The sequence below is a fragment of the Juglans regia genome, chromosome 13 (genome assembly GCF_001411555.2).
Source record: "Juglans regia cultivar Chandler chromosome 13, Walnut 2.0, whole genome shotgun sequence".
In the NCBI taxonomy this organism is placed as follows: domain Eukaryota; kingdom Viridiplantae; phylum Streptophyta; class Magnoliopsida; order Fagales; family Juglandaceae; genus Juglans; species Juglans regia.
In genome coordinates this window covers 27,306,338-27,318,601 of record NC_049913.1, presented here as the reverse complement: position 1 = coordinate 27,318,601, position 12,264 = coordinate 27,306,338, and the positions used below count along the sequence as shown (strand labels likewise).

The following is a 12,264-nucleotide window of genomic DNA, read 5'->3' as shown; positions in this document are numbered from 1 at the left end:
GAAATAGTGATACACGACAAAAACTCAAATAGTAGTTGTGTAATTAACCAAAAATATGAGCACATGTTTGACCGAAGGAATTAAAACCCAACGCCCGATTTTCTTAAACACAAAACCTCCAATCGAGAACAAAGATGCTTGAAGAACAGGCTTACCGAGGGAAATAAGTTGTGCAACAGACTCACCAAGAGAAAGGATGCGGCGGCGCTGGTCTCTTGGCTAGATCGGCGATGGACGGCGCGATTGAAGGTCACTGAGAAAGAGAAAGAGTTAGAAAAAAAAAAAAAAAAGCGTGCAACGTGGGAACCTTCCAATTGTGGTGCTATGGCAATGCACGGTGGAGGGCTGAGGAAGAAAATATGCTCTATTTTTGTTGTATAAAAACAGGGCCTTGCGTAGTGGCTTGATGTGTGTAGGAATTGGGGTTGTGAGGGTTGACGATGGGTACTAGTGCTTTGGCTGAGAAATTTGTGATTCTCGGATTGAAGAAAGAATTGCTACAGTGAAGTGTAAGAGTGGATTATTGTTGTATTTTTTAGATTACAAAGGGGGAGGAGGTATATGTAGACGAAAGAATTGGTTGGACGAGTTTAGATCGAAGTAAACAATGACTAATGTAAGCTAGGAATTCGGTCATGATTAAGACTGAGACTGCGTAGGGAACCTAAATCAGTGACGATTTTAAAATGAGGCAAATTCTAGTAGCCGATTTTTAAATTTTAAAATAAGTCTAACTTGTTCAATAAATAATAAATGAGATTTAAACTAATTATTGAGTCTAATTAAAACTTCTAATCAATTTCAATAATTTTTCATTCCTGGGTTTATCCAATATGGCCTCATTTGGATAATGAAAGTGCTTTATTTCATCTCATCTCATCTCATCATTACAACTTTATCAAATTTCCACACGAAATCTAATAAACAATTTAACCTTTTTAAATCTCAAAATAATAATAATATTAAAAAATAATATTCTAATAATATTTTATTCAACTTTCAACTATCAATATTATGGCCTTAGAATTATTTGGCCGAGTCATTAAAGGACCATTGGGTCCTTAATGTATCATTGGTCTACAATTTAAAAAGTGACTAATAAATTATGTGCCAAGTTAGCTCAAGTCAAAGGGTTAAATCAAAGTGGCATGACCAAGCAAAACAAGGTATATTCATCCACAACTTTTAAGCTCTTATACTTACTATTTTATTTAATTTTTAGCCCCGCTTTATTAATTATTTTTTGTTTGATTCTATTTTGCAAGTTTGACAAAGTGAAGATTATGTACCAATTAGTAGATAAAAACCACTTTCAATTTGAGCATTGTTAGCACCTGTTGAAGGACAAACCAAAATGGATTCAGCGTTGCTCTAAGGAAGGTCCAAAGCGAAGATAGATGATGTCACCGAAACTAACTTGTTCCTCTACTGTGTTGGATTTAGCAAATGATGCCAAGGAGGAACATGTTGTTGACAATGATATTGTTGAGTTTGAGAGGCCAATAAAAAGGAAAGCAGAGAAAACAAAACAAAAAGCCTCAACCAGACCAGTTGAAGACATTGCCGAGCTCTCCAGGATGAAGTTACTCTTCTTGAGGAGTCACATGTTCAAGAGAAAGAGTTTTTCCATTTTAAGGCGGGGAAGATGCAATATGATCAAGAAAGGGAAATACATAAAATATGGTAGGAGGGTGAGAGGCTAAGTTTGGAAGCGGAAAGACTTGAATTTGCCCAATTTAAAACAAAGGAGATAGCAGAGATGGAGCGTTTAAAAATAGAGGAGCAGATTATGTTGATGGATGTCACTGACTTACCTAAAACATAATGCACATATTTCTAGTAACGTCAAATGGAACTTGTGGTGAAACATAATACCATGATAGTTGTTTTGTGAGAAGTGTTGGTTTTCGTTTTGTATATTTCTAACTATATTCATCAAAGTTAAATCATTGGTTAATTTGTAACAAATTATTATTTTTTATGTGTATGTGGTTTTGGACAATAATTGTTTTCAAGGACATATGGATAGACTTGAATTGGATGGAAATATGGTAAATAAATATTACAGATATTTATATGAAAATATTAGCCCAAATGTTGTTTTGCTAGCTTTGTTTTTAGGGAAATGAAATCATACATAGGAATATTGAGTCACTATTGACAACATATATTATAGCTGGTTCATTTTCCAGTTTTGGGAATATAATTTCAATTTATGCTCAATTAGGTTTGATTGAAGCTGATAATGAGTCGAAGTGTCTTTAATTTGATGAGATGCTGAATGAACTCCATAAGTTCAGTTGTAGGATTGGGCGACACTTCAAAGAGATCCTCATCAAGTTGTTCATACTCAAAGTCGGAACCCCATTATCATCACGCTCGTCTTCAATGATCATGTAATATAGAATTATGCATACTTTCAGTATATGTGTTAGATCACTAATTCTGAACATTCGAGTAGGTCCACAAATAATTGCAAGTGATTGTTAAAGGACTCCAAATGCACGCTCTACATCTTTTCTTGTTATTTTTGTGCTGCTATAAAATATTTATTCTTGTTTCCTTGTGGAGATGAGATTGTCTTCATAAATATTGACCACTTTTGATAAATATCATCGGCAATGTAGTATCCCATAGTGTAGTTATTGTCATTAATTGAGTACTTTACTATAGGAGCATACCTTTGGGCAAGGCCAATTAAAATAAAATATCTTTCTAACATATTGATATCGTTACGAGAACTGGATAATCAGAAAAAAGACATGTCATATTTAAAAGATCATGTTATGTGACCGCTTCTAATATAATAGTTGGTTCACGACTGTGACCTAAGTGCATATCTTTCCACGCAGATGGACAATTTTTTCACTTTTAATCCATGCAATCAATGTTTTCCAGCATTCCTAGGAATCCACATTTTTTCACCAATAACGAGCAATTGAGCAATATCATTGGTGTTTAGAGACCTAAAATATTCATTTCGTAATGTATCTTTGAGTTGAATTTAGTGGATCTACCAATGGCAGGGGGTTTATGCACGTGGGCCAATAATCATACATGGTCTCAACTAGAAAGATTCTTAATTTCCCCTGAGTGGGAAAGTCACTTCCCAGAGGTTTGGCAAAAGAGATTGCCTCGGATGTGTTCGGATCATTGGCCTATAATGTTGGATTCTGGTGGGATTCAAAGAAGACGTTGGTATTTTAAGTTCGAAAACATGTGGTTAGAAACGGAAGGTTTTGTTGATAGGGTCAAATAGTGGTGGTCATCTTATCATTTTCAGGGCACTCCAAGTTTTACATTGGCAGGTAAATTGAAAGTTTTAAAACAAGACTTAAAATTGTGGAATAGCCAGTCTTTTGGGAACATTGGCTAACACAAGAAAACCAAGACAAGGGAGATCACAGAAATGGAAAGGCTACAAGAGTCCAAGACCTTAACACAGGAGGAATTAACTAATAAATTAGTGTTGGTTGCAGGTCTTGAGAGGATCGTTCTTTTAGAAGAGATATCGTGGCGGCAAAAATCGAGAGTGATATGGTTGAAGGAATGAGATAGATGTACTAAGTTTCTTCACATGATAGCCAATTCTCATAGGAGATCTAATAATATTGAGATGCTGAAGATAGATGGGGTAGATTGCAAGGATGAGCAGCGTATTAATGATCATGTAGTTGGGTTCTTTGAACAACTACTTACTTAGCAGGAGGGTTGGAACTGAAGCCTGATGGGCTAGCTTTCGACTCTATTGGGCCTATGGATGGTATTCATTTGGAGAGGTTGTTTGAGCAGGTTGAGGTTTTCGAAGTGTTGAGGAAGATGGCCAAAGACAAGGCTCCGGTTCCTGACTGGTTTTCTATGGGTTTTTCTCAAACATGTTGGGAGGTATTAAAAGATGATCTCATGAAGGTGTTCCAGGAGTTTCATTCGGCTGGACAATTCAAGAAAAGCCTAAATGCCACCTTTCTTGCTTTGATTCCGAAGAGGGTTGGGGCTGAGGAGATCAGGGAGTTCCGACCCATTAGCCTAGTAAATGGGGTTTACGAGATCCTCTCTAAGGTACTTGCGAATCACCTTAGTGTGCTAGTGGGAAAGATAATCTCAAAACCTCAAAATGCTTTTGTAAATGATAGACAGATCTTAGATGCGGTCCTTATCGCAAATGAATATCTGAACAGTAGACTGAAAGCTGGCAATACTGGGATTATAAGCAAATTAGACATGGAGAAAGCATATGACCATGTTAATTGAGAATTTTTACTTGATCTCCTAAGGAGGTGTGATTTTGGGAAAAGATGGAGATCTTGGATCCATTAGTGTATATCTATGGCAAAGTTTTCAGTTCTAATAAATAGAAGTCCAAATACTTTTTTTTTAATAGCACACGAGGCCTTAGACAAGGAGATCCGCTATTTCCATTACTGTTTGTTATTGTAATGGAGGCTTTGAGCATAATGACCTTAGCCCTGGTTGCAAATGGGTGTGTGAATGGTTATTCGATAGAATCCCCGGGTGGGGGACTTATTAATATTTCGTATTTATTATTTGCAGATGATACTCTTATCTTCTGTGAGGTAGGAAATAATCAGATCATTGTATTGAAGGCCCTCATTCTTTGTTTTGAAGTAGTTTTAGGGTTAAAAGTGAACTTGGATAAATCAGAGATGTTGCCTATTGGAGGTGTGCAGCGTCTAAGACAGTTGGCTAATACTCTGGTGTGTAAGATTGCTTCACTCCTTATGACAAACCTTGGTCTTCCATTAGGGGCTGCCTCGAGAGCGGCTTCTATATGGGATACAGTGATTGAGAAAGTAGAGTGTCGATTAGCAGGTTGGAAGAGATTGTATCTGTCAAAAGGTGGTAGCATTACCTTGATAAAGAGTACTACCGACCTATTTTTGTCCTTGTTCCCTATCCCAGCAAGTGTGGCGGTTCGCATTGAGAAACTTCAACGAGATTTCATGTGGGGAGTATTGGGTGAAGAGTTTAAATTCCACCTAGTCAGGTGGAAAAAATTATGCATACCTATCTCTTTTGGTGGTTTGGGCATTAAAAATCTGAGAATCTTTAATCAAGCATTACTTGGGAAATGATTGTGGAGATACCAGAAAGAACTTGAGGCTTTATGGAAATTGGTGATTAAGAGTAAATATGGAGAATTATAGGGGGGATGATGTACCAATAAAGTAAGTGGGGCATATGGTGTGGGTTTGTGGAAACACATAAGAAGACGATGGGGGGTCTTTTCCAGGCACACAAGATTTTGTCTTGGTGATCGGAATATGATCAAATTTTGGTATGATACTTTGAGTGGTAATGGTGCTTTAAATGATCTATTTCCTGTTCTTTTTAGGGTGGCAAGTGCCAATGATGTCTCTGTGGCGGAAGTTATGGTGATAGTGGGGGAACAAATTCAATGGAACATTAATTTTAGCCAGGCAGCACATGATTGGGAAGTGGACAGTTTTGCAGCTCTTTTCAACCTCTTGTATTCACTCAAACGCAGTAACCATCAACCTAATTTATTGTAGTGGATACCTACGGGAAAATGTTTATTCTCGGTTCGCTCATATTTCAAATCTCTGTCTCAAGAACCTCCAACCCAGTTCCCTTGGAAAAGGATTTGGAGACACAAGGCGCCTTTCAAAGCAGCGTTTTTTGTGTGGACCACTTCTTTGGATAAGATCCTTACAACGGATAATTTGAGAAGACGAGGGGTAATTATCGCAAATTGGTGTTGCATGTGCAAGAACGAGGGTGAATCAGTGGACCATCTTCTACTACATTGTGGTATAGCTCGAGAGATTTGGAATGAAGTATTTAGAAGACTAGGCTTGGGGTGGGTTATACCCGAGTCGGTAATGGAGATGTTGGCTAGTTGGGTAGATCTAAGAGGTAACCAACAGATGAAGGTTGTATGGAATATGTTGCCTATTTGCATCTTGTGGTGTTTATGGCAGGAGCGCAATGAACGGACGTTTGAGGACAAAGAAAGATCAATGGAGGAACTAAATGCTTTCTTTTTTAGAACTCTTTGTACTTAGGTCATTGTCGTTAACTTTAATGGCCAAGATTTCTATTATTTCCTTATTTCTAATGCTCTTACTTAGCTAGGACATTATTTGTACTAAACCTGGCTTTTGCCTATTCTTTTATTAATATACTTACACTTATAAAATATATATATATATATATTCATTAGAAAAAATATTTACCACTATAGTTACAAATTTTTTTCAGGCTCTCCATTTCAGTGTTTTCTCCAATCCGTATGTATATTCATCCATAAAATCAGCACTTACTCCATACGCAAGCATTCTAAGTGCGTCGATTATCTTTTGTAGGGAAGATAGACCGAGTCTTCCAACATTATCTCTTCTTTTGATGAAGTAGAGTTCGTAAGTTTCTATCTAATGTTGAATACGAAGAAACATAGAACGATTCATGCGAAATCTCCTTCGAAATAAATTCAAGAGATATATTGGTGCTTCTGCAAAATAGTCGCAAAATAGTCATTTGTGCACTTCAATATGATCACGCCTGATGTACTTACAACCTTGGCAAGTACGACGAGTAGATGTTGATCATCTTTCATCATTAAGAACAAGGTTCAACTCATCTTCAGAGTCTAAGTGAAGCAACCATTTGCAAAAGAAAAAACGAGTCTTTCAAGAAGTAAGTAGAAAATGAGGTCAGAATGAGAATTTTCTCTTAAGATAAAATAAAACTTAGGTTGCTCTAGATGTGATTGGTTTGAAAATACGTTCATTAGGAAAATGACAAAAAATATTACTATTAGATAAATGAAAGAAAAATTGTTACCATTAGATAAAAGACAAAAAAAAATATTATCGTTAGATTTCAGACAAAATCGTAATCTTATTTTTTATTTTGGAAAAAGCCTAATTTTTATAAAATATTTTATTATTTTTAAAACCCTAATAATTTTAAAACTATTACCATACCTGCAAAGAAATCGACTTTGTATTTAAAATATTAAATAGAAGGTGATAGTTCAATACATAAAGAAAAAAAAAATAAAAGAGTGAATAGTTAAAATTATAAATGGAAGTGAGATAAAAATAATAATAAAGAAAGAATACAGAAAAATTATTTTAATAAAATAAAGAAATATAAAAAATAGGATATATGATGTTTTTAAAAAATGAATCAAGAAATTTTCAAGAACGAGGTTTTTTAAGGAGATGTTTGGAAAATGTTTTCATATCATTTTATCTCATCTCCTTCTCAAACATCATTTAAATACAAATATTTTCAAATTAATTATTACAAAATTTTCAAATTATTCATTACAACTTTTCTAAATTTTAAGATATAAAAAAATTAAAAAGAATTTGATTTTTTCAAATTTCAAATAAAAATTATATTCTAACAATATTTTAATTTTATAATATTTTTTATTCAACATTTTATTTTTTCTTTTTTAAAATTTAATAAATAGTTAACTCAAATTATCTCATTATTATTTATAAAAAAATTATCTCATCTTATTTTTTAAGTATTCTTAGTTAAAATTAAAAAAAAAAAATAGAAGAGAAGAACGTGGAAAAGATCCCATTTAATTATTATAAATTTTTTAAATTAAAAAAAAAAATTATCTCATCTTAAGTCTCGTATATACCACCAACTGATCTCTATCTCTTTAATTTGTTTAATGTACGTTTGGATTCCTTTTACAGGGTATGTTACCCAACTAGTAGCTTTGTCATTGCGATTCGGTCTAATCATATGTCTTAAGCAGATTTTCCTGATCCACCTTTTCTTGTAAAAAGACTGCCAAATCTGTTGGAACTTCAAGTGTGGGGGTAGTGGCTGGAAAAGAAAAAAAAATAAAAAATAAAAAAAAACCCGCGTTAACACAGCAAGGAGCCATTTAAAATCTTTCATAAAATCCGTAACCCACTCTGACGTAAAAGGCTGGTAGTTAGTTTGCAGGGCCCCACACGCCTCCTTGCCAGCTTTTTCCCTCCCAAAAATACCCATCTCCACCGTCCATTTCACAATCTCGCTTCGCAACCAAATCCACATACGGTTCCAGTTGGAAGACAAACATCTCTACCGTTTTTATTAGGGGAATAAATAGAAACACTCTTTTAGAAATCCACGCCTTTTTTAGTTCACTTTTTGTTCACCTTTCCTCTGTCTTCGCCGAATCCTCTTCCAATTCCGATTCCAATTCATCTCTCTATCACGCTTTTGAATACGCTTTTATTATTCTTGTCATCCTTCCCTTAATTACTCCGATGACGCCTTCGCTTTCCGGCTATGCCTGCATGAATCCTACCTAGATACCCCCACCGACCACTCCCCATTTTCCCGAGGAAAAAAATGGAAGCCGAACATCCATGTCCCTTTTCCACCCTTTTCATTCCTCTTTTTCTCTGCCTTCTCCTCTCCTTTTCTCTTCCCGTTCACTCTGACGACGCGGCTGTGATGGAACTTCTCAAACAGGGCATCATCAACTCCGACTCTCTCGGTTGGTCCGGGCCGGACCCGTGTACGTGGAAGAACGTTAAGTGCGACAGATCTAAACAAGTCCAGGTGATCCAAATCAAGGGAATGAACCTCCAGGGCACGCTCCCCAAGGAGCTCAGAGACCTTCCCGCCTTGACCCAGCTCGAGGTCCAGCAAAACCAGTTCACCGGCCCGTTCCCAAGCTTTGCTGGCCATGGCTCCATTCTGATAATCATAGCCCACAACAACCGCTTCACTTCCTTCCCCGCCGATTTCTTCACCGGCATGACGACGTTGCAATCTTTAACCATCGGCGACAACCCCTTCTCGCCGTGGACAATCCCTGAAAGCATTGTATCAGCGACCTCGCTCAAGACTTTCTCAGCCAGCAGCGCCAATCTCACTGGTAAAATTCCTGAAGTTTTCGGTACTATGGTAAGTTTGGGGGAGTTGAAATTAGCTATGAATAAACTCGAAGGTGAACTGCCTCAGACCTTTGCGCGTTCCAGCATTCAGACCCTTTGGTTGAATGGGCAGCAGGGTAACAATAAGCTTAATGGTACAATTGTTGTATTGGCCGATATGGCATCCTTGACTTCGGTTTGGTTACATGGGAACCAGTTTACGGGTCCGATACCGGACTTCTCCATGGTAAAAAAGTTGCAGGATGTTAGTTTTAGGGATAACCAACTAACTGGTATTGTACCGGCGTCTTTTGTAAATCTTCCAAACCTGAGAACTGTAAGTTTGACGAATAATTTGCTTCAAGGGCCTCGGCCTACGTTTGGTGTGAATGTGGATTTGGATATGAAGCCAGGCAGCAATAGATTTTGCACGGAAAATTCCGGCGGTACTTGTGATGGGCGTGTTAATGATTTGCTATCGGTTGTGGAAGCGTTCGGTTATCCGAAAACTTTGGCGGAGGATTGGAGAGGAAATGATCCTTGTAATAAATGGAAAGGGATTACATGCACCGGCGAGGTTGCCATTGAGTATGTTGACTTTCAGAATATGGGTTTGTCGGGAACGATTTCTCCCAAGTTTTCTCTTTTTACGTCGATGCTAAGATTGGTTCTCTCTGATAATAATCTGACCGGTACCATCCCCTCTGAGCTTACGAAATTGCCTAATCTTGAGTTACTGGATGTTTCAAACAATAATCTGCATGGTAAAATACCATCTTTTATAAATGTGCTTGTGATTACGAATGGGAACCCTGATATCGGAAAGGAAAGTGGTGAGCCTTCGCCACCTGGCTCTGTTGATGGAAGCAAGGTTGGAAAGATTGTGGGTGCCGTGGTCGGCTCTGTTGGCGTATTGCTATTAGTTGTAGCTGTGGGTTTCTGCCTTTTAAGGCTAAAACAAAAGGGTTCAGGAAAACTACGAAGTCCACATACGGTGGTAATACATCCGCGACATTCTGGGGACCAGGATGCTGTGAAGATTACAGTTGCAGGAGGCAATGTTAATTGCGGTGCAAATGATGCTTTCAGTCCCAGAAGAAATGGACCTGTTCCTGGTGACATTCACTTTGTAGAGGCCGGTAGTATGGTAATTTCCATTCAAGTTTTGAAGAATGTGACTAACAATTTCAGCGGGGCAAATATATTGGGTTGGGGGGGTTTTGGAACCGTTTACAAAGGGGAATTGCACGACGGGACGAAGATCGCAGTGAAGAGAATGGAATCGGGGGCTGTGGGTGAAAAGGGACAGACCGAGTTTATGTCTGAGATTTCTGTTCTTACAAAGGTTCGGCACCGACATTTAGTTGCTCTTCTTGGGTATTGCTTAGATGGAAAGGAGAGACTTCTTGTCTACGAATACATGCCTCAGGGAACTCTTAGTAAGCGTCTATTTAACTGGAGAGAGGCAAGGTTGAAACCGCTTGAGTGGACAAGAAGGCTGACCATTGCCTTGGATGTTGCCAGGGGCGTTGAATATCTACATGGTTTAGCCCATCAAAGCTTTATTCACAGGGATCTCAAACCGTCCAACATTCTTCTCGGAGATGATATGCGGGCAAAAGTGTCGGACTTTGGACTGGTTCGACTTGCTCCGGAAGGAAATTTCTCTGTCGAAACTAGACTGGCTGGAACTTTTGGGTATCTCGCACCAGAGTATGCAGGTAACATTCTAAATAGTCTCGAGTTCATGTTACAAGTACTCAAATGTGTCATTCCCTTTTGTATTCTCGGAAAACTCTATTGTTCATTGTACTTGAATAACCAATTCAAGTAGATATGCAATTTTATATTCAATTTTAGTTATAAGCAACAGTCAGATGGCAAAGCTTCGGGATATATGCAGAACAGGGGAGGATGCGTCAAGAAGTTGGATCGCATGACTTTAGAAACATCTTTTTGTAGCAGAGTGAGGGCACAGGGGCAGAGACTTATTACTTAACTGCAAATAGCAACAGCTTGTCTGTTTCAGTACATGTTCTGTGAGGATACGTTGTTAGGTACTCCTTTACAATATTGTAGGGTCCCCTTCTAGGTAGACTATGAGGAGCTGAATAAAATAACATAACGATGGTTGGAGCTTGGATTTTTCAAGAAAAAATGTTGTTGAAAACCATAATTTTTTTATATAGAAGCCTATTTTATTAAATATTTTTTTTCAAAAAGTCATGTTGAAAGCCATAATACTAATGCATTAAACATTATCTATAATAAATTTTATGTAAAAAATAAATAAAGCTAGAAACAACTAATTATCTTTTTTAACTAAATGCATGTAAAACAAAAAATAAAAAAAAATAAAAATCCAATATATTTTTTATATAAACCTGAACTTGGATTTCATACCGGGCCCCGACTGGACCGGATGAACAGTCCATGGAAACTCTTCTGGTAGGATGAGCAAGCTCTTCCATGATTTCCACCGGTCAATTATCTTTATAGTACTGACATTAAAATTCATGGTCAAATGTTGCAGAAACGGGAAGGGTGACTACCAAGGTGGATGTATATAGCTTTGGAGTGATTCTAATGGAGCTGATCACCGGTAGAAAAGCACTTGACGATTCACAGCCTGAGGAATGCTTGCACCTTGTCACGTGGTTCCGAAGAATGCACCTTATCAAGGGTACATTTCAGAAGGCGATCGACCCAACAATTGAACTTGACGAGGAAGCTGTTGCCAGTATTAGTACTGTTGCGGAGTTGGCTGGTCACTGCACTGCGAGGGAGCCCTACCAGAGGCCCGACATGAGTCATATAGTGAACGTGCTCTCATCTCTTGTTGAGCTCTGGAAACCAGCAGAACCAGATGCTGAGGATATGTATGGTATTGACCTTGATTTGCCATTGCCGCAAGCACTGAAGAAGTGGCAAGCATTTGAGGGAACTTCACCATTCCTTCCTAAGGGAGACAGTGCCCAAACAAGTATTCCAACTCGGCCATCAGGGTTTGCAAAGTCACTTACATCGGAAGATGGACGCTGAAGCTTCAAAATGAAGTTTGATTATTCTTCGTAGAAGAGTCGTGCTGCATAGAAATCTCAAATTCTGTGCACTATTTAAAAATATGTAATTTTACTTTTTTATCTTCATATATCATATTTCATAAAATAAAATCACATATTTTTAAGTGGTACGCGGAATGTAGGACTTATATTTTGAATTGTTTTTTCATAAAATCATGGGGTTTATCTTGTCTATTCCTTCTTCCTTTGCTCCCTAATTATTCTTTTATTGTTGTTATTATTATTATTTGAAAAATGGTTAGGCCACAGACTCTCTACCGAGAATGGTTCTTTCTTTTTTTTTAAAAAATTTGTGTTTGTTT

At 37.5% G+C, this 12,264-nt stretch overlaps 1 protein-coding gene across 2 annotated transcripts; it reads left to right on the top strand.

Moving 5' to 3' along the window:
* The first annotated feature begins 8,159 nt into the window (after positions 1 to 8,159).
* On the top strand, positions 8,160 to 11,959 carry LOC109003996 (receptor protein kinase TMK1-like). 2 transcript variants are annotated; one of them, XM_018982357.2, is made up of 2 exons: positions 8,160 to 10,600; positions 11,413 to 11,959. In XM_018982357.2, exons 1-2 carry the CDS (start codon positions 8,350 to 8,352, stop codon positions 11,919 to 11,921), a joined length of 2,760 nt encoding a protein of 919 aa, XP_018837902.1. In that variant the 5' UTR covers positions 8,160 to 8,349; the 3' UTR covers positions 11,922 to 11,959. The 2 variants fall into 2 exon arrangements, with proteins under 2 accessions (XP_018837902.1, XP_035539976.1); XM_035684083.1 differs by lacking the exon at positions 11,413 to 11,959 and adding an exon at positions 10,753 to 10,916.
* The last annotated feature ends 305 nt before the right edge of the window (positions 11,960 to 12,264 follow it).

What these genes read in the sequence shown, in the direction of transcription:
- LOC109003996 (XM_018982357.2), top strand. Translation starts at nt 8,350, where the DNA reads ATGGAAGCCGAACATCCATGTCCCTTTTCCACCCTTTTCATTCCTCTT. An exon ending in TCTCGCACCAGAGTATGCAG is followed by an intron (nt 10,601 to 11,412) that starts GTAACATTCTAA and finishes CAAATGTTGCAG; the next exon opens with AAACGGGAAGGGTGACTACC.